We start from the raw sequence: 25,906 nt of genomic DNA on the forward strand, positions 1-25,906 counted from the left end.
TAGATGACAATGTCGCTCAGGGCCCCACTCCAGCTGGCGGATGTGCACAGTGTGAGGACATGCACCACTGAGAGAAGCAAGCTGGCCATTAATCACTGCTTTAAATACTGCAAGGGGTAGCTGACTGAGTCTGTACAGGATAAACTTAAAAAACAACAAATGGTCTGGTAGCACTTTCTAGACTAACAAAACATGTAGATGGAATCATGAGCTTTCATGTGCACAGCCCACTTCTTCAGCTGACCAGAGTTTTGAGTTTAGGATGTGCAGACTGAAAATCAATAGGGACAAAGGGGGGGGGTGGAGGAAAAAAAGAGAGGGGATGGGAAACAACGAGCAAAGGGTATGGAAATATCAAAGGGAAAAACAAGTAGGCAGAACTGGCAATCTATAAACACCTGGGCTGTGTCTACACTGGCACCCTTTTCCGTAAAAGGGATGCTAATGAGACACTTCGGAATTGCAAATTCTGTGAGGGATTTAAATATCCCTACTTTCAAGTAGGAATAAGGGATCTTCCAGAAAAGGGCTTATTTTCCGCAAGATCCCATCTAGACTGGCGCTTTTCTCCGGCAAAACCCCGAGCCGGAAAAAAGCGGCAGCCATGTTCATGCAAATGCCGCAGGGGATATTTAAATCCCCCACGGAATTTGCAATTCCGAAGTGTCTCACTAGCATCCCTTTTGTGGAAAAGGGTGCCAGTGTAGACACAGCCCTGAAGATTGGATCGTTGAAAGGAAACCGATCAAAGGATAGTAATAGTTAGGAAGGGTGTGAACGCTAGAATCTACAGACGGACGCAGCCTTTTGAGTTTTGCTCTCTTTCCCCCATCCTGTTCAGTGTCACATGCAGCGCGAGGCACGGAGGGTCCAAGCATCTGAAACGTTCCTTGTGCCAACCAGCCACTCCCCTGCCTTGGCAGGGCCAAGTTAACACTCTCTTGTTTGGTTCCTTAAACAGCTTTTCTTGTTCACAAACGCACACACAGTTTGGCACGGCAGCCCACACTGGTCAGCGGAGATCTTAGACAAGGCTCTTGATTGCCTGCACTACGGAACAGACCCTGCTCTTGTCACCACAAGGTGTGAAGTGACGCAGGGCCCAGGCCCAGCCAACACTGAACAGTCTGGCCCAAGCAGCAGGCTTGTAGCTGCAGCTGCAGATTGAATTCTTGGCACAGTCATTTAGGACAAGAAGCGACTGACTTGCTGAGCCGCCATTGCACAGCTACTGCCTCCAAACCCAGAGGTGGCTGCATTTCAGTGTTTGGCAAACCAACCCTTGACATGCCCTGCACAACCAGCAGTGAGAGAGCCCAGCTAAGTCACTAATTCTGGGAACACACAGAAGCTAGTCTGCACGAATAAGGGCAAGTTTTTGAGCAGTTAGGACCTCAGCTACTGGCTGCTTATGGTAAAATCAATGGGCGTTGGCCACAGCCCAACTCAGGGCCAGTGAACGGGACCAAGCTCCTTTCCCCACCAGGGCATTGGCTCCTAGGGGCCAGCTGAGGCACTGGCTGGCTCGGGCTGGGTTCAGAATCCTGTCAGGCACTGGGTCCAACCCAGAGCCACCACATCAATGGACTGCCGGGCACACTGGCAATCCCCCCCACAGCAATGACACTCTGCACACAGAGACACCCTGCCAGCAGGTTCATGCACCAGTCCCTGGCGGAAGCAGAGACTGACTGTTCCTCTCCTGCACTAGGTTTGTGCAAACCAAAAATAACTAAAACCAGCATTTTAAAAATCAAAGCCCAAGTTTTGGTGAAAACTGACAACACAAGAGAAAAAAAGAATCAAACTGAACCCCTGGTTTATTTACAAAGGGAAGCAAAACCAGCGCATCAAATCCACAAGTATATACAGCACCATAAGGAGGCAAGTGGATCTGCAAGGCAGAGGGGCTGTTGGTACAGGCACCAGGCCCAGAGAGAATTTTTCCTTGGATCCAGGGAGAGCAGGACCGGGTTGAACGGCAGGAGTCCAAAGGGCCAGTGTCAAACAGCAGCTGACTTAGCAAGAGCTGCTAGTCTCATGCCAGTGTGGAAGTTAACCCCCGTGGGAGCCTCTCTCCCATAGGAAGGGCTTGTGAAGGACAAACGGAGCTGGAGCTGACCCTGCACCGGTAGTGGCCAGGAGCAGAGAAAAGGGGCTATTTATTATCTGAAGAGAACAAGCAGCAGGCCAGAAAGCAGAACAGGTTGGACGTGCCTACTGGGTTGAGTGTGCAAGGACTGCAGGGGGAATCCCAGTCACCACGGCCTAGGACAGGGCATCTTCCATAGCTGAGGGGAGCTGAAAGGAGAGAGAAAACAGAGCAGGTGAGCAGTACTGTCAGGGCGCAACAGGGGCCGGCCTGCACTACAAAGCTGCTGGCACAGTTGCCTGGCCCTGGGGCCGAGTGGCAAAACCCCCAGACATGCGAGGCTGAGAAGAGAGGCCTCCAGTGGACACAGGGAACATGGTTTGGAGGATGGTGTCACTTGCTGATAAACCCGCCTCCTATGCTGCATGTCCAACGGGGCTCTGCCAGTGCAGCTGTCCTGGCGAAACATGCCGCAGAAACAAGGCCAGAGTCAGATGGTCCCCCACATGCAGATCTCCTTGGGGCAGCCAGTGAGCAGAACAAGGCCCCGGCAGGAATGCAGGCCCATCCCAGACCCCATCGCACCTGCAGCAGAAAGTCACTTTTTCTTCAGCGAGCCCTTCAGCTTCTCCTTCTCAGACGAGCGCTGCTTCCGCACTCGCTCCTCTTTCTTGCCTTTGAGGTTCTCTAAGTTCTCATACAGTGTTGGTTCCTCCTTCTGCCTGCACGAGAACAGGACATGAGAGATGAACAGGACATGGCAAGCCAGCAACAGTGGTGGGGAGGCAAGGCGGGACGGTGGTGGGGACAGTGGGGAAGGGCACAGCTAACAGCGGGAGGGATGGAGTGAAAGGCCAAGGCTATCACCAGGGCAGGGAAGGGGGGAATACTTGATAAGCCTCAGCTCTTACTTGGAGGACTTCCGAGAGGCCTTGGCATGCTTGTTCTTCAGTGCAGGCGGGTACGCAATGTTCCCGTATTCGGACTCCTTCGCTTGCCCCTTCTGAGCCTGCCGGAGAGAACGAGACAAGAGAGGACTGTGGAGTGATAGCCAGCACTGCCCCGGGGTCTGGGGTAATGGAACAGGGCCAGAGGGCAAAGGGCAATGGCCTCATGCCCATATGCTGTGGCAGACAGAACATCATCTCCTGGGACTGAGTGCATGGAGCACCCCGCTCACCTGCATGACATCCAGCTTCTTCTTGGTGGTCTCTATGAACTGGCAGATGGCCATGTAGATGAATTTATACTGGGCCTCAGTCTGCACCATTCCCGAGCGCTGGGCCCTTACCATCTGGATGGTCTTCTGGATGTCTATGTCACAGTCCAGCCCTAGAGGTGGCGCATTGGGAGACAGCGAGAAGCCAAGGAGCAGTTATGGGCTGGGAGCTGCTGGCATGAGTTAGACCTTTCCCCAGCCTGTGAAGTCCCCAGACAAAATTCCAAGGACACCTAGTCCCAGCAGGCCCCCTACCTAGGCTGGAGGAGACACTGATACCTTCAGTGCCCAGTTCCATTCACTAACCCTGTCTGCCTGCCTCTAAATGGCGGCCCCTCTGGGAGAGCCAGTCCCTGGCCAACGCCAGCGCTGCTGACTGGGCTGTTATAGCCACAAAGGAGCACGCAGGGTTCCAGCTGCTGTCAAGCGACAGCCAGGCAGCCTTCCGCCAACCGCCGGTTCCAGCTCCATGCACTGGCCCCCACCATCTCTGGTCAGCCTTGGGCGCACTGTGGGATCTTTGGCAAAGATGGGTGGCACTGGGGTAGCCACTTCTTAGGGTCAGGGCTCCAGCTAGGGACGAAGTCGCTGGCAGACGACTGGCCATGGGGCAGACGCTGCATGTGGCGCAGGAGGCTGGGGAGGATCTTACCCTTGGTGGAGATTGTATCCACTATCATATCGATGACGATGATGGTCCCGGTGCGGCCAATCCCAGCGCTGCACAGAAGGACAAGCAGAAGTCAGGAGGTTGAACCTCTAAAACCTGGGACTCTCTGGGTCGGCAACATCCATGGTCCTGCAGGTCCACGAATATTGCTGGACCAGAGAGCCCTGGCTGTCCAGGCTCAAAAGCACAGCCCGGGCTGGGCTGGAGGTGGGACGGCCAGCCTCGCAGCGCCAGCGTGGTGGCGAGTACAGCAGCAAGGAATCGGGGCTGGAGGTAGCAGGGCTGGGGGCCAGGAGTGCTGGCACAGTGCAGGAACTCAGCCCTGCCTGGGGCTAGAGTCAGCTGGGCGTGCATTCTGGGCTGGCACTGGGGTGGTGGGGGAGTGGTGGACGCAACCCTGGCCAGGCCTGGCACAGTGCAGAGCCTACAACAGGGTAGGGATCCTTGACCTCCTCTTGTCCAGCAAATTCTGTAGTTTGGGACCACCCAGTTCCCGAGGGTGCTGGACAAGGGAGGTCCGACCTGTACCCCACATGCACATTCATGCTGCTGGCTACAACCCCCAGGGCTCCCAGGCCGTCCTGCACTCACCACTGCAAACCAGCCACCTCTGGGGCGGGCACTGGCATTGTTTAGCAGCAGCCCAGAAACTGCACAAGAGATTGGGACAGGAAAGCAGAATGGGCCCTGCAACCTGAGCCGGGAGGTGGCTGGGGGGTGCTGCAATGCAAGTACCACACAGGGACCTGTGGGAACACAGGGGCTCGCCCGGGTCGCAGGGAATGGACTGTGAGCAGTCAGGGTGTCCAGGTTACGAATGCCACCTCCAGCAGCACTGCGACCCTGGCAGAGTCACCCGGCCCACCCCCTGCAGCACAGCAGGCATTGCCCCTCCCCTGTGACTCCCGGCCCACCTGCAATGCACCACGATGGGCCCAGCCTCGGGGATGCTCTCTTGTTGCTGGTTGATTTGGTCCAGGAAGCTGAGCACCCCTCCAGGCTCACTGGGGACTCCGTGGTCGGGCCAGCTCAGGTACTGGTACTGCCAGATCTCACGCACAGCCTCGCACTAGGGGCGACAAACACACACATGGCAGGTGGTGCCCAGTTCCACCCCATTCCCACCAGTCCCTCAGGACCCCAGCCTGCTGACAAGGGTCCTAGGGTCTCGCCTGACTGCGGCGCAGACACAGCAACAGACAGAAGGCACCAATATTTGGTCCCTGCAGCCCCCAACCGGCGCAGAGGCTGGGCTGAACGTGCCCACGCACCATTCCCTGGTGCTCTCACATCAGCCAGTCTCCCACTTGCTTCCCAAATGAGGGGCCAGACGGGAACCAAGGCCCCAGAGGTGAAAAGTCCCGTTTCCCTTCATCTAGTGCCCTCTGAAATGCCAGGCTTGAAGGCTTAGCCACAGCTGAAGTCCCAGGAAGAACAAGTGCTCGGGGGCGTGGCACTCACATCATCGACTGGCGACATACAGAGCTGCCGCAGCTTGTACTCCAGGGCGTCGCGCTCCTGTGTATTCTCCACCACATATGGCCCGTACTCTCTGCTGCTGCCCACCTCTGGCCAGTAGGGGACGCACTTGTTCTGGGAGCAAAAAGGAGACAAGGGGATCAGTGAGCGCAGGAGAAGGAAAACACCCCAGGCAGAAAGAAAGAGGCAAAGTGTGAGTGGCTGGCAGGGGAAGGAGGAGGGATGGGTGCCAGAAATGGGCCTTCGGAGACACCTACCCTCCCTTTCTCCACCTCCCGGGTCGTCATCACAATGATGTGGGAGTTTTCCTGCCAAACCATCTGCCAGAAGTCGTTGACAGTAGCGTCCAGGCAGCCCTGGCTGGCGATGTATGTCTTAGTGACTTCATCCGGGCTGATCAGCTTGTTCTGCAGAGCAGCACAGGGGCAAGGGAAGGGCAGGGTTAGAGGAACCAGGTGTCCCGTACTTCCCACCCACCCCTACTACTCCAAGATTGGCAGCATTTCTACATCTCACCTTGATGTAGTTGGCATTGATATAATCCGCTCCGAGGATATTTGGGTCCCTGCCTTGTAGGATGACTCGTGAATGATCAACTAGGGAGACAAGGAAGGGAAGAGGTTAACACTGTACTGAGGTGCCCCCCCAGCCCAAAATGCAAACACTAGACCCATGCAGCCCACACCCTACACTCTGGACTAGTGTTTCTCAACCAGTGGTATGAGTACCCTGAGGGGTACTCAAGAGAAGTCGGGGGGGCATCAAAATAACTGAGATTTGGAGAAAAGTGAATTTTTGTTTTAAGTTTTACAGCGTTTCATTATTTTGTACTTTTTACACCCAAAAAGTTAATTGCCCCCCCCCCAGCTATGATTAAGTTCTTTAAACAAATGTGTTGCAATGGTAGAAAAAAATGGTGTGTCTGAAAACAGGAGGTACTGGGGGTATTTATCATTTTTTTATTTTTTTTTTAAAAGGGGGCATTTTATAAAAAAAGGTTGAGAAACACTGTTCTGGATCAATCCAATGGGCCCATCAAGCCCAGCAAGGGTGGCCAGATGGTTTCAACAAAAATACTGGACACACTTGACATCACATCACAATCGACATTACATCTTATTTAGGAAATACCTGACATTTCTATTTTCTCAATTGGTTTCCCGGACAGAAAGCTCAAATACTGGACTGTCCAGTTCAAAACCGGACACCTGGCAACCCTAAGCCCAGCCCCCACCTTCCCTCAGACTGGATCAGACCAACAGGCCCCTACAGCCCAGTACCCCCCTTCCCGTCTGGGCCAGCCTAGCAGGTGTGCGTGCCAGCGCCCTCGCTCACGCCAGCTTGAAGAGGGGGCAGTGCCTCACCAAACACTCAATAGCTGGGGTGGGCACCCTTTTGGGCCGGAAGGCCACTGCAGGTAGGGAAACAGTATGACGGGCTGAGAAGAGAAGGCTGAGGGAGACTGTGCCTCCCCAAACAGCCAAGGGTAGCCAGCCCCACCCCATGCAACCCCTCCACTCCCACTCGCCCCTCCCCCATCCAGCATCTAGGACTCCTGCCCCCTATCGAACCCCTCTCCCCCCACCTCCCAACTGCCCTCCCGGGGCCCAGCCCCCATCCAAAATCCCGCTGCTCCCCACCCTTGATCGTGCTCCTGGGACCCAATGCTCCCCAGCCAACCCCCACTGCTCCCCAGCCCCTGCTGTGCCCTCCAGAGCACCAGGGCTGTGGCCCCGGCATTGGGGGAGCTGAGGCCATAAGGGGGGCAGAATAGGAGGGCTGGGAGCTAGCCGCCCCTGCACTCTGTGTTGTGGGAGTTGGGCAGGCTCCTCTCAGCAAGGCTGCCCTGACCCTTCTCCCTGGCAACAGCTTGGGAGTTGGACTGAAGGGTCTGACCGGCTGGATGCGGCCCACCAGCTGGGCCTCACCTCCCTCTGTTCTATGCCCTTAAACACCCTGTCAGGGCACCTTGTAGCTCATCCTTGCAGCAGGGCAAATAATCCCCAGGCGACTTGAGGCTCTCTGTAGGGTAACTCTAGGCAGGGCTCTGACAAGTCTGCACTGTCCCTCTGCGGCAGCCCCCTCCCGCTGAGGCAGGAACATGCAGGCCCTGGATCTCTTCCCAATGGGAGTGCAGGACTCACAGGGCAAGATGTTTTTGTACCGGTTCTTCCCCTTGTTCTCAGGTCTCTGCCCCTCATGCCGGTCATAAAGGTGCTTAGCTTCCTGTTTCTGCAGGCTCTGAAAGGGGAAAGGTAGTTGTCAGGCAAAGCAGCCCGCTGTGACAGGTGAGATAGTGCTGAAGGACAGGGGAGAGCAACAACCTAGGAGATTCATGAGATCTGGGTTCATTCCTTGCTTTGCACAGCTTTTCTCTGCCTCAGTTCCCCAGCCATAAAGAAGGGCTAATGCCCCATCCCGCCCTCCCTAGCATAGCATGGGGACAATATATTCATTGAGGACTGTTGGGTGCTCAACTTCGGGAGGGGGGGAGGACAGGTACAGAGATGACCTGCCATTGAGAGGCCATGATAGGAACACATCCATTAATGGAGCAGCAAAAGAGAATGTGGTTGGGAGCAGGGTCTCCCAGGAGGGCCCAGAGACCGTCACAGCACAGTCACTTACATCAAACTCCTCCCAGAAGCCAGCCTTGGACATCTCCTCAGCCGGGCTCTGCTTGTTCAGCTCATGCACTCTGCTCTCAATGTCTGCCGCGTTCACTCTGGTGGCATAATAGGGCTGGGCAAAGAAAAAGGGAAAGGCTCGGTGAGCAAGAGACATAAGCTGGAGCAGGACACATGCTATAGACATATGCTGGGAAGCCCCCCAAATGATCCCTGACACAAGGACACAAGGACCCCATTTACCTGTCTCAGGTACACGTAGGATCCAGACACCTCCTCGATTCCAGTCTTCTTGAAATGCTCCACCAGGTCTGCCAAGCTGTCGAACCTCTCAGCACCTCCGACTGTGTACCTCCCATTCTGAGAGAACAAGGTGTGTCATTCACATCCCCAGTGGCCCCACTGCCCCCCACGGCACAGTTACAACCTGGGCCTGGGCATGTTGTTACATGAGGGCACAAAGCCCGGGGAGGTCTGGCCCTGTTGAGTTTGAAGCCCATGTTGTATGTGGTATGCGTCACACCCACCTGGCAATACAGTAATTCCTCATTTAACACTATCGATATGTTTCAGAAGATGATCGTGTTAAGTGAAAACTTGTTATACGGGGTCAATTTTCCCATTGAAAATAATGGAAAAGGTGGGGGTTGCATTTCAAGCGGTGGTGTCTGTTGGGACTGGGACATAAGGTTGGGGGAGAAAGAGGGCTGGGTTACAGCAGGGAGGGGAGATGTTTGGCTCTGGGGAAGGGTAGGGGAGGAGAGGGGAGGGGGATTGGGTTGGGAATATGCCCCTGTGACGGATCTGCCAGGACCCACACTGTATCCAGCAAGGGGGGGTCGCCAGGGAACGGTGCAGCGAGCGGCGAACCCTCCGCCGCTTTTCAGAGAGGCGGGGGAAGCCCCGCACAGCTGCCGGCAATGGAACAGCTGGGGAAATCGTCTTATTCCGGGGACGGTCGTGTAATTCAAAAAACATTCCCTAAAAAAAAACCTCATGCTATCGCGAAAACGTGTTTCGCAGGCACGTGTTAAATGAGGAATTACTGTATAGCAACAGAGAGCTTGGTCTGGTGACATGTAACTTGAAAGGCAGTGAGCTAGCCCCAGGTGTCCTGCTGCATGGCTGGAAGCCCAGAGAGGCCAACTTCCCCCACTCTTGTTAGAAGTCAGTTGTTGAGTTTCCCCATAATTCACCTGCACACACTCCCCATTCTCCCAAGCCCAGCACTGTTCATGGTGTGGAGTGAGAGAAGACCTAGCAATGTGTGGACTGGTAGTATCCCCCAGGTTAGACTTAGGGTATGTCTAGACTACATGGCTCCGTCAACCGAGCCATGTAGATTTGTTTATTGGGCAAAGGGAAATGAAGCAGCGATTTAAATAATAAACCTCATCCCACGAGGAATAACAGGACGGTCAACAAAGGGCTTTGATGTCGACCGTGGAGCGTCCAGACTAGCGCTCTGAGCCGACAAACAGCTGATCAGCTGTTTGTTGGCTCAGCACGGCAGCCATGTAAATTTAAATGAAGTGGCGATTATTTAAATCGCCACTTCATTTCCCTTTGCCTACACCCCTCATCTACATGGCTCCGTCGATGGAGCCATGTAGTCTAGACACAGCCTTAGGGTCCTCAATATGGTCTTCTCTCCAGCATGTAACGCCTCAGCTTCTCCTCAGAGCTCAGGAGCTCATTTCCCGAGTGCCCTATGAAGTTTGAATAAACCTACAGAGCCAAGAAGTCCAAAAACAACTGACCCCTTTTGCTGCCATCTTCCCCTCTGGCCTCCTAGTCACACTTTGTTCCTTGGTCCAGGTGCATAAGCATCTGCTGAAGTCTCCAGAGTCTCCTCTCCTTCCCTCTCACAGGCTCCTCTAACGTGTGAGTTCCCACTGGCACCCAAGCCCACAGCTCCCTTCCTGTCCTTCTGCCACTTCTGTCCGCACTAGACTCCTCCCTCATCCTGGATGCAGCAAAATCAGCCATCCCCCATGTTAGAGAAGAAACAGGGGACCCACAACACAATAAAGCGGTACCCCATCCACTCCTGGGTCGCCTGTTTCTTCTCTAACACTCCACAGGCGCTGCTCAGACCAGACAAGGGCTAAGGAACCCCACACAAGACAGCCCAGCCCTCTGCATGGATTTCATATCAATCATTGGAGACCAACACATTCCAGCCGTTTCCTCTTGGTAAAACTAGATCAAAGGCTACCCAGCAGCCACAGAGAAATGTTTTCTTCCCTCCCTCTGCTTGCTCCCTTCCTTGTACCCTGCCCCATCTCACCTCACACATGATCTTGACATGGGTGACCTTGAGTCGGGCCCCAGAGGCACCAGCAGCCCCAGTCGGTGGCACCTCAGCTTTGGGTTGGTCAGTCAGGACAGACAGGACAAAGTCACCAGGTTTGCTGAGGCTCTCCCGCACCAGGAAAGTCCAGGGCACAGCCTTGGACTGGAGCAGAGACTCAGCTGCAGGGCCAGACAGATGCCCATGGTACCATCTGGGTGAAAATGTGAGAGAATCAGAAAAGCGCTGGGGGCTGCTGGGCCAGAGGGAAGCCAAGTAAGGGAGAGGAATGAGGCTGAGGGAAAGACGTGAGGGAGCTACAGTCAGGAGGGAGATGAGTGGGAGGTGCCTGAGGTGGAGCAGAGCCAGAAGGGACTAGGGACATGAATCGTTCAAAACAGTTAACCGGTTCCATGATTAAAATTGTACCATTTAGCTGGTTAACCACCGGTGGGCCAGCACCAGGGTCTCACGGGCAGGGTGGCCAGATGGTTTCAACAAAAATACCGGACACACTTGACATTACATCACAATCAACATTACATCTTATTTAGGAAATACCCAACATTTCTATTTGCTCATTTCTATTTTCTCAATTTGTTTCCCGAACAGAAAGCTCAAATACTGGACTGTTCGGTTCAAAACTGGACACCTGGCAACCCTGCTCACAAAGCTGTGGGCAGGCCTGCCCCTGCCTGGCATGCACTGGGGCCTGGGTCGGGGCTGCTAGCACAGCCAGGGACAGGTTTGCAAGCACAGCCTTGGCTACCAGCATTGCCAGGTGGAGCCGAGACCAGAGTCCCACCTGCCCCCATCTGGGGCTGCTGGGGCCCTACCTGCTGGCCTGACCTGTCCAGGTTCCCACCACCCAGCCCGTCCGGTTAACCAGTTACCTAGCAAGCATTCCGATAACCCTAATGCTCACCAGGTAATCAGATAACTGGTCACCTTTTACATCCCCAGGAGGGACAGGACCTGAAAGGTGAGCCGGGACAGGAAGCCCAGAGGAAAGCTAAATAGAGGATGGTTTAATAAATGGGAGAGACTGTGGAGGGGGGGCTGTGAAGAGATGGAGCTGTATTTCTGGCCCAGTCCCCTCACAGGGACGACTATCCAGTCACAGTATCCCATGACTTACTGCAGGGCACAGATAGGGTCAACACCCAGAGACATAAGCACCTACAGTTACAATTCCCTCTTCATCTGAAAAATCAAATGCACCTGAAACATAACACACAGCCCCATCCCCGCAAAGCTAGTTCAATATCCAACATAGACGGGATGTCTGCATCGCAGGGGCGGGGTAAATAACCTGCCCCCGACAAAGAGAGGGTTAGTCTGACTCTGACTGGGCATCCACTGTCTGATTTCTAAGCCTGGATGACTGTCAGGTCACAGCAGGGGTTGGTGTGACCATGGAGGTAGATCTGTCTGCTCATTGCACCTGCATTTCACATTGTCAGTCACCAGGCACGCGTGCTGCTTCTCCCTTTGCACAAGCCTTCTCAGTTGCATGTTGGGTGTCTGCTTGACACAGGGAGCCAAGGGAACCCCCTTAGATTTGCCTGTCTCTCTTCTGTGCCTCCTGTAGGACTGACCCTCAGGAGCATCCAGCCCCTTCCTGTTGGAATTAACATTCTCTCCCACTTGCAATGGGGTGACTCCAGCATTCTTGCCAGTTTTCCTCTTGCAATTCCTTCCTGTTTTGTAATCTCTCGGGGTCAATGGTCTTTGGCTGAAGAAATCTATTATCTGCAGGCATTAAGGTTTGTGTCCTGCTACCCCTGGATTCCTGAACTGGTGATTCCAAGGAAGCCTGTCAGATGAGTTGTGATGGACTCACAAAGTTAAACAGGACTCCCACCAATCTGCCAGGAAATTTTTATTTTCATTCTCAAGGTCTTTGCTATTTGTACCAAGGCTTCTGAGAAACGACCGTGTTTGAGTGCCCGCGAGGGCGTGGCATGCTGTGTGGAGCCAATGAGGCACTCGTGAATTGTGGCCCCTCTCTGCTGCTAACACGTCTGCAGTCCCGTGGGGAGTGCGGCACTTCACAATGGTTAGCCCCCTGCTACTCAGCGGGGTCGGACACAGCTCCATCTTCTAAGAAGCTGAGTATGTGCTCACCAGCAAGAGGCTCTGTAGTTGAGCTGACTTTATCGAGGCCAAGGGCGACATGTCTCTCATGTGATGTCAGCTGTCCCTTGACATTTGGCTTTCTGTACTGACAACAGTATTGTATTTAGAATGTATTACCACAGTGGCAGCATATCTGTGGGGCTGGACTAGGCCACCTCCAACTCTCTTCTGCATTCTCAGTACCCAGCGGCTTGTGATCAGCACTTCTGACTTCAGGCAGTATTGTATTACAACACACCAGACTCTGTACAGGATCCTGTCAGCAGCAGTTTCCTCCTGATGGTCCCAGTCACATCGGAGGTCTCTGGTCTGCGCCTCCCATCCAGCTAGAAGAATTTTTCAGGGCTTATTTTGTGGGTTTTTCATTTGAATTTGTCAAATGTCCTTTCAGAAGCAGCTCGCAAATGAATGTTATTAACTTCAAACCCTCTTCCTGAGGCCGCTGTTCCCAGCCGGGTTTGACATGATAGTTGGGCCTCGTCCATCCCCTCGGAAGCACTTCACCAGTGCGGTGGCCTGGCCATGCTGTGCTGAAAGTCAGACTCTGCTTCAGCGGCTGCTTCCAGCTCTTCATGGTCTTTCCCCCTCGAACCATTTCTGCCCATTCATGGATTAACAAAACTGCTGGCAACCAAAACAACTCCCAGCATTTTTTCTGTGGGCAGCGGGTGGTGGTGCCTTAGGACTTGGAAAGCACACGCTACTGGCTAAGCATTTTGCATGTCAGGTAAAGGGCATGGGCTGTTTGGAGAGCAAGGAATGGCTCTGATTAACTAGCCATGGGGGTCCAGCTTATGATTTAATAACACTCTGAGGTAAATGGCTGTGGACCCTGATCACAAGACATCATATAACCTCTGTCACCAGGCCCCTGATCATGAGTGGGGCCAAGCAGTGAAGAAAGAGCCAGGGCTGAGAGGGAGCTGGGGCAGCAAGGGGCTCTCTGCTGCCCACTTTGATTTGCAGCGCTGGCCCTGTTCTCTCCCTGTGCAGAGAGGAACTAGTTAACACCCCCCCCCCTTCCCGCTCAGGGAACCCACGTGATGGAAAATCTCTCAGGGAGGGAGAGTGAGAAAAGGAGCTTTCGTAAGAGCTGGGGGGAGGGAAGTTTCCAACCGCAATGGGAAGGGAGGAAGCTGCAGAGCCCCAGCCTAGGCCAACTGCCGTGACAGGAGCAAGCAGCATGCTGAGGGACACATGTGCTGTCTCACACTAAACCGCAGCCCTGCCCCAGGGCTAGGGGGACCTGCCAGAGGTTTGAGAGCACAGCACTCTGCAAACCACCTGATTTGATTTAGGGACACGGTGCCAAAGATCCATGCAAATAGTGGAGGGGAGGGAGGCAAGCGAGGACTGGAAAAGCATAGACTGAGAGGTCCATCAGCAGGGTGCTCTACGCTGGGCTAGCAGGGGCTGCAGGGCAGGGCTGAGGGGCACTGGCAGGGCTGTGAGGGGAGCCCAGGGATGGAATAGCAGGGGCTGCAGGGCGGGACTGAGGGGCACTGGCAAGGCTTCAAGGGGAGCCCAGGGCTAGGATTGCAAGGGGCTGCTGAGCAGAACTGAGGGGCATTGCTCACACAGTGCACTCTATATAAACTCAGGTCTCTTCTTGTAACTAACATCACAATTTTCACTTTTAGCAACAAGATATAAATAGCAAAACCAATGAGACAGCGGAAGTCAAAGTTGCCAAATATAAGTGGGGCCCATATTGAAATTTCACAAACTTGTGTGCAAAGGAGGAGAGAGGGGGATATTTGTTAATTCATTTGTTGATCTGGAGTGGGGGCTGGGTATGCTGTGAATCCCAGACAGACTGATACTGAGTCTGTTTGGGGGAGAAGAGGGACACCCCATGGGAATGAGCTCCTCAGTCCCTACAAGTGCAGGGTGAAGCTGGGGGAGGACGGGGGGAGGACGGGGCTCTGTTTCCTCCATACCTCTCTGCAGTGGGATCGGAGCAATTCAGTGGATACCTCAGGTCTATTACAGTCCCATCTTTATCCTGTAGTGAACCCTGCTGCTGTGTGTAGTACTCCACGAGTTCAGAGAGCGTGGCAAACTTCTCCCCTCCATAGAGATCATAATAATCCCCAGTGTTCTGGATACGGATGTGCGTCACCTGGTCACCTACCCTGAGGAGCGAGGCAGAGAAAAGTCAGGTGAAGAACAACACAGGATCAGAAAAAGTGGAAGGGAAAGTAATGTCCCTCCTATGTGTCTCACGATGGAGGCTGGGAGAATTGAGCCAAGAAGTACGGAGGGAGAGTGGGTCAGACAGTGTGGCCCCTCAAGTACCTTTCAGGGAGGGGGCAGGATGAACTGGAGGGAGGGATGGAGCTGGAAAGCACAGCCCCTTATCTAGCTTGAGCTGGGGATGGGCTAGGCAGTCCCGAGGAAGGGGCAGAGAGCAAAGCGCACACAAATCCCTGAGGTGGCGACGGTGTGGCAGGACGGGGTCTGAGTTACTCACCTGACCGAAAGAGAGAAATCTCCCTGGTTCTTTCGACTGGGTCTAGCCAAGAAACTTCCATGAACTCCTCGTCCCTTGAGTAAGGACTCAGCCTCCAGTCCGCTCAGGTCCCTGTGGAACCACCTAGGGAAGAGCAGAAAAGCAGGAAAGGGTGAAGGCTGACAGGGTAGCCAGCTGTACCTCTATGAGGGGCCCATACAGTGAGCAGGGGCTACCTCAAAAGGATCCCAACTTTTGAGGGGATTGGACAGCAGATGGCCTGGGAAGAGCCTCTGTCACACGCCCCTGGGAGATGATCCCAGACCCATCTCCCAGAAAGGGCTGTACCGGGGGAGAGCGGGTAGAGCAAGCAAGATAATCCCCCACCACCTCAGTTCCCCTCTTACCTCACCATCCTTGAGGGAGAACAGCCAGGGCCTGGGTAGCTACAGCCAAAGGAACTTGAAAGACGTAAAGAAAAGAGCTTTTAAAGCTGGCAAGAAAAGGGAAGTAAGCTCCTGCCGCCTCTGCCCGACTCCCTTATGCTGAGCTCCCGACACGTTTCTCTGGCCATCTACCTCTCCTGTGTCTCCCTCGCTCAGTCCATCTGCCTCTTTCTGCCTCTGCCTCCCCTTTACTCCCCGACTCACTCCCTCTCCCTCCGGGGCAGGGCACAAAGAGAAGCGAGGCGAGTGCGCCGCTCAGACAGCACACAACTCAAGGAACAGGAAGCGTCGCTTGGCCATCAGCTCCTCAGCCCTAAGCTGCTCTGCACAAACTTCTGCTTCTCCTTTTGCCTCTTTTCTCCTCCCTTTTTTGTCTCAGTTATTCTGGGTGTCTTCACCACCCCCCACGGTGGGGTTATGCTGGTGAGCTCTTCTGTAGCCCTGTTTACACTGAAACTCCCCCCCACCCGCCCACCCCAAGCACGTCAGGAACACACTTCACCCCAGACACTACGCTTCTTGCAATGGTGCAGAGCAGATCACGGCATCAGTGCGACTGCAGTGCACAGCTGCAGGCCAATGCAGACAGCCAATGCTGGCCCAGCAGCTGCAGTGGTACACTTCATCCCATCTCCAGCTAGGCCACTCCAGGGAGGTCCTAAAGCAGCCAAAGCTTGTGCTCAGCTGTTCCGAGCTACCTAGCTGAGCATGAAAGTGCTCTCACAACACCCCTGCATGTCAAGGAAGGATTATTCCCATTATACAGATGGGGGACTCAGGCACATGTTAGATGACATGACTTGCCTCAGGAATCTGTGGCAAAGCCAGGCATTGATCCCAGGTTTTCCAAATTTCAATCCAGTGCTCTAACCACATGACCACCTTGTTGTCTCCCCTCTGGCCCTGACTGTCTTTTTTGGATGGGTTTGTGAGGTGACAGTTGTCAGTGGATTGTCAAGGTTGGGGCTACCCAGGTTACTGTTCAGAGTACAGCACCGATAGCTACAATGGCATATGCATCACCCGATGCAAGCAGCATGGGGCCTGCAGAGTCCAAATACAGCACATTACAGCCAAAGTGGCTGTACTGGAGATGCACAGAGAAACGTTTATAGCTATGGCATATGGGGATGTTACAGAGCAGGCCCACCTCAGAACTGACTTTCCCAGCCCCCCATTTAAGAGGAACCTGGAGGTCAAAGGGAAGGGATCCTGCTTCCAACTGAGGTAGGGGAGGCTGGTCCTTCCTCCTGGCCACAGGAAGGGTGCTCCAGGAAATGGGGCTCTGGGTGAGAGATGGACACAGGCTGAGTGTTTTGTGGAGATTTGATCATTAGAGTACTGATAACTAGTGACCGTAAGAAGTGTTCAGTGACTTTGCTGCCTGGTGGAAAGGTGGCAGATCCCTAAGACATCCAGACAGACTACTAGTGGCGGCTGAGGAGGAGCTTGTGGTGCACTCTGAAACCGATGACACAGGAAGGGGAAGGAGAGAAGCCCAGGAAGCTAAATTTAGATTGCTAGAAAGACTGCTTAGCTCTAGGGCTGTGCAGCAGCTTCCTCTGAAACACTTCCAGTTCCATGCAAAAGGCCAGTCAGGCAAGGGGAACTTCAGAGTCTCAAAATACAGGTACAAAGCTAATCATAGAATCACAGAGCTGGAAAAGACCTCAGCAGTCATCAAGTCCAGCCCCTTGCCCAAGGAAGGACCAATCCCAACTAAATCAACCCAGCCAGGGCTTTGTCAAGCTGAGACTTAAAAACCTCTGGGGATGGAGATTCCACCACTGCCCTAGGTAACCCATTCCAGTGCTTCACCACCCCCCTAGGGAAATAGTTCTTCCTAATATCCAACCCAGACCTCCCCCACTGTAACTTGAGACCATTGCTCCTTGTTCTGCCATTTGTCACTACTGAGAACAGTCTCTCTCCATCCTCTTTGGAACCTCCCTTCAGGAAGTTGAAGGCTGCTATCAAATCCCCCCTCACTCTTCTCTTCTGCAGACTAAACAGACCCAAATCCCTCAGTCTTTCCTCATAGGTCATGTGCTCCAGCCCCCTAATTATTTTGGTTGCTCTCTGCTGGACCCTCTCCATGTCGACATCCTTTCTATAGTGGGGGGCCCAGAACTGGACACAATACTCCAGATGTGGCCTCACCAGAGTCGAATAAAGGGGAATAATCACTTCTCTAGATCTGCTGGCAATGCTCCTCCTAATGTACCCTAATATGCCATTAGCCTTCTTGGCTACAAGGGCACACTGTTGACTCATATCCAGCTTCTCATCCACTGGAATCCCCAGGTCCTTTTCTGCAAGAACTGCTGCTTACCCCCTGCCTGTAACAATGTTTGGGATTCTTCCGTCCCAAGTGCAGGATTCTTCCGTCCCAAGTGCAGGACTCTGCATTTGTCCTTGTTGAACCTCATCAGATTTCTTTTAGCCCAATCCTCTAATCTGTCTAGGTCACTCTGGACCTTATCCCTGCCCTCCAGCATATCTACCTCTCCCCCTAGGTTAGTGTCATCTGCAGACATGCTGAGGGTGCAATCCATCCCCACATCCAGGTCATTAATAAAGATGTTGAACAAAATCGGTCATAGAACCGATCCTTGGGGCAGTCCACTAGAAACAGACCACCAACTTGACATTGAGCCATTGATCACTAGTCGGTGGACCCAACCTTCTAGCCAGCTTTCTATCCATCTTACAGTCAATTTATCCAATCCACATTCCCTCAACATGCTGGCAAGAATATTGTGGGAGACCGTATCAAAAGCTTTGATAAAGCCAAGGTATCCACTGACTTTCCCATATCCACAGAGCCAGTTACCTCATCATAGAAGCTAATCACATTGGTCAGGCATAACTTGCCCTTCGTGAATCCATGTTGACTATTCCTGATCACTTTCCCCTCTTCCAAGTGCTTCAGAATGGATTCCTTGAGGATCCCTTCCATGATTTTTCCAGGGACTGAGGTAAGGCTGACTGGTCTGTAGTGCCAATGAGTGTCCTTCCCTTTTTTAAAGATGGACACTACATTTGCCTTTTTCCAATCATCTGGGATCTCTCCCGATCTCCTAATAATAAGGAGGAATTTACATTTATCAGACACAGGGATTTGATGTGGAGGGAGGAAGGGCAAAGGAGAGAGAAAGGAGAGAATTTGTACAAGCAATGGGCTGCAACTTAGCCAAGGAGGAACTAGATTACTGGCACAGAAAAAATAAAGTGTGGGCCGGGGAATTGCTTCAACTAGAACCGTGCAGCAGCCAGTAGGTGCTAAGGAGCACTCAGGCCAGACAAAGCCACCTTGTTAGAGAGGTCAATGATTCAAAGGCATCACTCTCCAGTGAAGAGTAGGCCAGAAATTACAGCTCCACTGTAGCAGGGGCAGGTTTAGATCACAGGGTGGCAGAATAAGGAGTTAAATGGCAATAGGGCAAAATTCACCAGGGTGTTTACACCCAGATGTGAAGTAAAAGTCAGGTGAACCAAAACATCTGGCCAACAAAGAGCCTTTTAACAGGTTTTACTGAACCAGACAAGACTCACAAATCAAAGAGATACCACACACCACACTATCTGGCTGTGAACTACCCAGTGAGGTCATGTCAAAAAACAGAGGGGAGGGAGTACTGCTAAACCCAGCACATTCCAGAGGCTCCACTCAGATAATCTATTCTGCGTGGAGCAGACCACGTAGTAAAATGTGTATGGACCCAAATCCCAAGTCATAAGTACACAAATGTGCAAGGTGATGCTGCCTGCAGACCAGGGAAAGGTTTTCAGTGTACAGGGATGAGGGAGATCGCAGTCAACAAAGTCTAATAAAATCCTGCTAAATGGGTGATTCCAACTGTGTGATTGTCCCAAGGGGACAAGGCTTAGAGAAGCAATGTCTTGGTACCTGCTTGGGACAGGCAGTACTAAAGCATGCACAAGGAGACGCTAGTCTCAGTTTAGCTCTGTGGAGTCAGTTCAGGAAGTAAGTGTAACCGAGCCACTAAATAATAATTATGGTAACTATGTTGATAACAAAAGTAATTGTAACTACACACAGAGCTTTTTTTGTGACGGTACTGCCTGGTACTCAGTACTGGCACCTCCATATGAAGTACTGGCACCTCCAGTCAGAGCTCAACAACTTTTCCCCTGGAGTACCAGCACTTTTTCTTTTACAAAAAAAAGCACTGACTACACATATAGATCAATGGATCCTAAATTAGCTGTTGCCACTCCATAAAGAGATTGTTGCTTCATTTGTCTGAAAACTTCAACTTAGTTCTCGGCAGTGGTAAAAAAGGCCAAGAGCACAGTAGGAACCATTAGGACTGGGATACAAAATATGACATAGCATAATGCCACTGTATAAATCCATGGGGAGTCCAAACCTTGAACAGTGTATCCAGTTCTGACTGACCCGTCTCAAAAGAACAGAGTGGAAGTTGAAAAGGTTGAGAGTAAGGCAACAAAGATGACCAAGAGCAATGGAATAGTTTCTGCACACGGAGAGACTAAAAAAATTAGGGCTGTTGAATTTATAAAACAGACCATTAAGGCTGGGAAGGAGATATGAGAGGTCTATGAATGGTGTGGAAAAAGTGGTTAGAGATGTGTTAGTTACCCTCTTTCCCACTATAAAAACTAGGAGTCACAAAACTACAAACCAGAGGAAGTATTTTTCACACAGTACACAATTAACCTGTGGAACTCATCGTCAGGGGTTGTGACCATCAAAAATATAACAGGATTCACAAAAGAACTAGGTAAGTCCATGGGGGATAGACCCATCATAGGTTATTAGCCAGGATGCGTAGGGATATAATCCCATGTGTTCCTAAGCCTCTGACTGACAGAAAAGAATGACAGGGTTGGATCTCTCCTGTTCAGTACACTCCCACTGAAGCTCTGGTACTGGCTGCTATTGGAGACATGATAATAAGCTAGACAGAGACAATTGGTCTGACTCAGTATGGCCATTCTCATGGTCTTCATAGATTCCAAGGTCAGAAGGGACCAGTATGCTCATCTAGTCTGCCTACTTGTTTCACGTATGTCAGAGAATTTCACCTAGTGATTCCTGGATCAAGCCTATATCGAAAACTGGCACAGTGACAGTAAAGAAAGTTTAAAAATAAATGAGGATACTAGTCATTGGGGCCATTAGGTCAAAAGTAAAGCAATTAAGATCTTCAAGTTCATAACGGAGGACATTTAAGCATGGATATTATGAGAGTCCATTCAGGCAGGCTGACCTTTGAATAAGAGTGAAAGCAGCAAGACATAGAAGCAAGACATCTTCTATTGCCCATTCCTAGCTTCTGGCAAATAGGGACAGCACTCCTGCCCATCCTGCCCAATAGATGATAGGTCCAGCAATGGCTATGAACTTATGGTTCTTTTTGAACCCTGTTAAAGTGCTGGTCTTCACAACATCCTCTGGCAAGGAGTTCCACAGGCTGATTGTGCGCTGTGTAAAGAAAAACTTCCTTATGTTTTGTTTTAAACCTGATGCCTATTAATTTCATTTGGTGACTCCTACTTCTTGTGTTCCTTATCTACTTATCCACACCAGTCATGATTTTATACACCTCCATCACATCTCCCCTTAGTTATATCTTTTCCACATTGAAATGTCCCAGTCTTATTAATCTCTTTTCCTGTGGCTGTTCCATACTCCTCATCATTTCTGTTGCCCTTTTCTGAACCTTTCCCCATTCCAATATACCTTTATTTGAATGAGGCAACCACATCTACACACAGTATTAAAGATTTAATTGCTTTCTATAGAGGCACTAAGGTACTTTCTGTCTTATTCTTACCCCTTTCTTAATGATTCCCAAACTTCTGTTCGCTTTTTTGACTGCCACTTCACACTGAGGCTACATCTAGACTGCAGGATTCTTGTGCACGAAGCTTTTCACTGAAGAGATCTTCTGCAAAAACTTCTTGTGCAAGAGCGCATCCACACTGCAAAAGTGCATCGAAATCGAAAAAGTGATGCAATTTTGTGAAAGAGAGCGTCCACACTCACTGGATGCTTTTTCACATATAAAGCCACCTGGAACCAGTTCTAGCTAGGCTTTAGGTTACGACACATGCTTAAAGGATCCCCCTGGACAGCCACTTCTCTGTTTCTGCTGCCTGCTTGTGGACCTCTGTTGAGGGACAGCAAAGCTTCAGCAGTGCCTGCTGTGGTTGCCCTGTTCTTTTTGGGGACACCACAGCTTTTTGCTTGGTGTGTGCTATAGAGTGGGCACTGCCCCTGGGCAGGTGACAGCCCCACACGGCCATGCTGCAGTTCCTGCAGCATTTGCTTCCAGCTGCCTACATGTTCCTGCTTGAGGTGTGGACGCTCCGTGGGTTTCTGCGCAAAAACCCTGTAGTGTAGATATAGCCTGAATGGATGTTTTCAGAGAATTATCCACAATGACTCTAAGATCTTTTTCTTGAGTGGTAATAGCTAATTTAGACCTCATCATTTGCAATGGATAGCTAGGGAATGAGGTTTTCCAGTGTGAATTACTTTGCATTTATCAACACTGAATTTCATCTGCCATTTTGTTGAGCAGTCACTCATTTTGTGAGATCCTTTTGAACTAACTGGACTGAAATTAACTGCAATCCAGGTGTCCTTGCGGAGGCTCAATGAAAACCTCTGCTTAGTGGGCAGAAGCCATCAAAGCATGAAGCAAAGCTATAAGATACAGCCCAATGGACTGGAGAAAAATACTGGTCCTATCCCAGTGCTGTCACGCCAATCAGTGGGATTGCCCTCACTTGCAATGCTGCGCTCTGCTCTAGCTACTCTCTCACGTCTGAAAAGACTGGGACTGCTCAGAGAAGTAACAGGTAAGAGGAGACAAGAAAGAGACCTGGCACAGCAGCAGTATGGCAGCGACTAGAGACTGGGAGTGCAGTGCGCTAGGCAACACGTTCATATCAGACACAGGTACAGCCTCTGCCCCAAATTGCCTATTATCTACATCAGGGTTTCCCAACCTATGGGTCACCATTACATTTCAAAAGGGTCACCAGGTGTCTCCCCAGGAGACTTTTTGTGAATTGCCCTGGGTCACCAAGTCTTCCTGAATTGTCGGAATGGGTCCCCCTCTGGAAAAGGTTGGGAACCGCTAATCTACATCGATGAAAAAAAGTCCATGTCTACACTGCCAGCACCGCTGCAGTGGCCACTTCCGTCAACAGGCCCAACCCCATGGGAGCACTCACCGGGAAAATTCTACAGTGGCAGAAGGGGTTTTTCTGTCAGTGTAGTAAATCTCTCTCTCTAGGTCTTGTCTAGTCTTTAATTCTGAGTCATGTCACTTTGCCACTGTAGCACTTTAGTGAAGAAAGACGCTACCTATGTTAGCGGGTTGTAGTTCTCTTCTCAGCATACGTATTCCATCTCCCAGAAAAGCAGTGGCTGGGTTGACAGGAGAATTCTCCTGTGGATCTAGCACTGTATACACTGGGGCTACGTCTACACTATGCACTTTGCCAGAAGAGGCAATGTAAATTAAGCGCTGATTAGCATTTTCTTGTGCTTCATTTGTGTAATCTCTTCCAATCCGTTTTTGTGCAAGAGGTTTTTGCGCAAAAACATGCAGCGTGGACGTTTCCTTTTTGCACAAAACACCCTTTTTGCACAAGATCCTTATGCCTCTCCCCGTCCACACTGCATGTTTTTGTGCAAAAACCTCTTGTGCAAAAATGGATGGGAAGAGATTACACAAATGAAGCATGAGAAAATGCTAATTGGCACTTCATTTAGGTTTCCTCTTCTGGCAAAGCAGCTCAAAAGTTTGCTTCTATCTCCAACAGAAACTAGTCCAGTAACACATATTACCTCACTCACCTTGTCTCTCTGACCCCATGAGTGAGGGTGCTGTGTGCCCGGGGGCAAAAGCAAAATTACCCCACACACCCCTCTGCCCGGCGGGGCCCCAAATCAGGTGCACAACTGAGCCCGACCCTGGGCGGGGGGGGAGCTTGTACCGTGTTTTCCCCTGTGCCCTCGTCTGGGGCCAGGCCCCTAGACACACTAACCCATCGGCAGACATGGAGGAAGGTGAGGCTAGGGGTGGAGAGGAGGCTCCAACCAATGGCGGTGGGCAGAGGAGGAGCAGGAGAGCTGAGGGACGACAGGGGGAACAGAGGGGGACTAAATTGGCACCCTCTAGCATTGCGCCCGGGGGCAACTGCCCCCTCGTTCCCCGCTTGATGAGCATAGCAGGATTCATAAAAGGACTGAACGTTATATGAATGACCAGAACCCTCACACTTACTTTTGATCAGAGAAAACAGAAGGATAGAATGTCTCCTGCTTCTGATCATAACCCAGGAACCAAGATGGATAAGAAAGAAACCCCTCGTGGAAACACATTATTGAACAATAAACTAAGGGGTTTTCTGCACCTTCATCCAACACAGCTGACTGTGGCCACTGTCAGAGACAGGAGACTGAACTGGACAGACCAGATCTGGCAATTGCTACCTATGTTCATACTCTGCCTGGACCTTCCTCCAGATGAGAAAGGACATTAGTGGAAGACAGCCAGGAAGACAGCACTGGAGCTATGCCTCAGTGTTCCTGTACCATGGGCATGGGAGCAGCTAGGGAGAGGAGACTTCATTAAGGCTCCTCATTCCCTTCTGACAGTTCTACAGCACTTTAATTTCTTGCGGTACTGATCCTGGTTTAGAAGTCAGCCTGGGAGCCATGTGGAGGGGACCCCATGATTCGTGACACTGTGGAACCCACACCCTTCTGCAGATTACAGAATTTCAGCAGCTGTTTCTAAACAATTCAGCTGCCAGCCCTCTTGGCTGTAGAGGAAGCTTTCTGAAGGTGCTTTCCTGCAGTGCTGTCTGCTGAAGTCTGCACAGCAAATATGTCTGGCGAGTGCCCAAACTCCTGGGCTCCATTTCCAGAGGAGGAGCAGGGCCAGTGAATTAAAGTGGGGAGAGGCCTGGCCTCTGGCAAAATTATGGCTTTGTCTTTGATTTGCTTTAGGACAAGGGCCAGTCCCTTCCCATCTGTGCCTTGGAACAAACGAGCTTTACTTTTGCTAGGGTGAGCAGTACTGACCCCCATCTCTCCTATAGCCCCCTTGCCCACCCTCTCCATTGCTGCTTTCCCCACATCTGCCTCTCACTTCCCAGCTCTTTCTCCCATCACAAACCCTACAGCCAAGAAACCCCTTGGAGAAATACACTCACCCACAGGATGGCATCAGGCCCCTGGTCACAGGGATCCTCGCTGAGAACCCTCAGCCCAAGGACCCTACTGAAAAGGAGACAAACAATGCTGCTGATACCAAGGAAACAGGAAGAATTTCCTGAGAGAGGGGCCCAGGACTGAAGCTCATTACAGACTCAGGCATGGGGGTGGATGTAGCACCCAGAGGGAAAGCATAGCTAATTTCATAGAGCCAGGAACAAAAAGGTAACTGGACCTAGATCACGGCTAGTAAGATTCCCGACTCACCTGCATCTAATCCATTCAGTAAGGCTCTGAATGCCGCTTACTCTCCAGCCCTAATACTTCCTCCCTCACATGGTCACAATAGTTGAGGGTGAGCTGGAGCAGAGAGATGAGGAAGCCTGAGCTGAGGCAACCAGGCCCAGTACAAAGGGCTTCCCAGATCACCACTTGCAAATCTCTCCCTGAGCGGTAGTTAATAAATAAATAGGCGGGTGGGGGAGGAGACACATGGGCAGGAGAGCAGGTGAGCAAGGTAGGCACTGCCTGTTCTCCCTGCCTCCTCCCCACCAAACCTTCAGCCTCCCTGGAGAACTAACAGTATCACAGAGGATAAAAACAAATTAAACTCCTCTGTCATCTGGAAATAGCCACCTGAGCCACAGCTCCTGGCCCTTCCAATCCTAGGCTCCGCACACAGCCTTGCTAGTGCCCCTCAGCCCTGCCCTGCAGCCCCCTGCTATTCCAGCCACGGGCTCCCCTCACAGCCCTGCCAGTGCCCCTCAGCCCTGCCCTGCAGCCCCCTGCTATTCCAGCCCTGGGCTTCCCTCACAGCCCCGCCAGTGCCCCTCAGTCCTGCCCTGCAGCCCCCTGCTATTCCAGTCCTGGGCTCCCCTCACAGCCCTGCCAGTGCCTCTCAGTCCTGCCCTGCAGCCCCCTGCTATTCCAGTCCTGGGCTCCCCTCACAGCCCTGCCAGTGCCCCTCAGCCCTGCCCTGCAGCCCCCTGCTATTCCAGCCCTGGGCTCCCCTCACAGCCCTGCCAGTGCCCCTCAGTCCTGCCCTGCAGCCCCCTGCTATTCCAGTCCTGGGCTCCCCTCACAGCCCTGCCAGTGCCCCTCAGCCCTGCCCTGCAGCCCCGGGTTCCCCTCACAGCCCTGCCAGTGCCCCTCAGCCCTGCCCTGCAGTCCCTGCTATTCCAGCCCTGGGCTCCCCTCACAGCCCTGCCAGTGCCCCTCAGCCCTGCCCTGCAGCCCCCTGCTAATCCAGCTCCCCAAACAGCC

General features: G+C 52.2%; 1 protein-coding gene across 4 annotated transcripts; it reads right to left on the bottom strand.

The window, feature by feature from the left end:
* Positions 1-1,802: 1,802 nt before the first annotated feature.
* PTPN6 (protein tyrosine phosphatase non-receptor type 6) lies at positions 1,803-25,065 on the bottom strand. 4 transcript variants are annotated; one of them, XM_006124135.4, is made up of 18 exons: positions 24,911-25,065; positions 24,643-24,709; positions 15,379-15,432; positions 14,993-15,115; positions 14,460-14,654; positions 10,378-10,594; positions 8,331-8,447; positions 8,089-8,202; positions 7,605-7,701; positions 5,977-6,056; positions 5,718-5,867; positions 5,443-5,574; positions 4,896-5,050; positions 3,964-4,031; positions 3,273-3,424; positions 3,004-3,101; positions 2,678-2,814; positions 1,803-2,301 (listed from the first exon to the last, which is right to left on the bottom strand). In XM_006124135.4, exons 2-17 carry the CDS (start codon positions 24,654-24,656, stop codon positions 2,691-2,693), a joined length of 1,890 nt encoding a protein of 629 aa, XP_006124197.2. In that variant the 5' UTR covers positions 24,657-24,709; positions 24,911-25,065; the 3' UTR covers positions 1,803-2,301; positions 2,678-2,690. The 4 variants fall into 4 exon arrangements, with proteins under 4 accessions (XP_006124197.2, XP_006124198.2, XP_075759720.1 ...); XM_006124136.4 differs by having other exon boundaries at positions 24,643-24,706; positions 24,911-25,053; XM_075903605.1 differs by lacking the exons at positions 24,643-24,709; positions 24,911-25,065 and adding an exon at positions 18,251-18,494.
* Positions 25,066-25,906: the final 841 nt, after the last annotated feature.

This window comes from Pelodiscus sinensis, chromosome 1 (assembly GCF_049634645.1).
Source record: "Pelodiscus sinensis isolate JC-2024 chromosome 1, ASM4963464v1, whole genome shotgun sequence".
Lineage (NCBI taxonomy): Eukaryota > Metazoa > Chordata > Testudines > Trionychidae > Pelodiscus > Pelodiscus sinensis.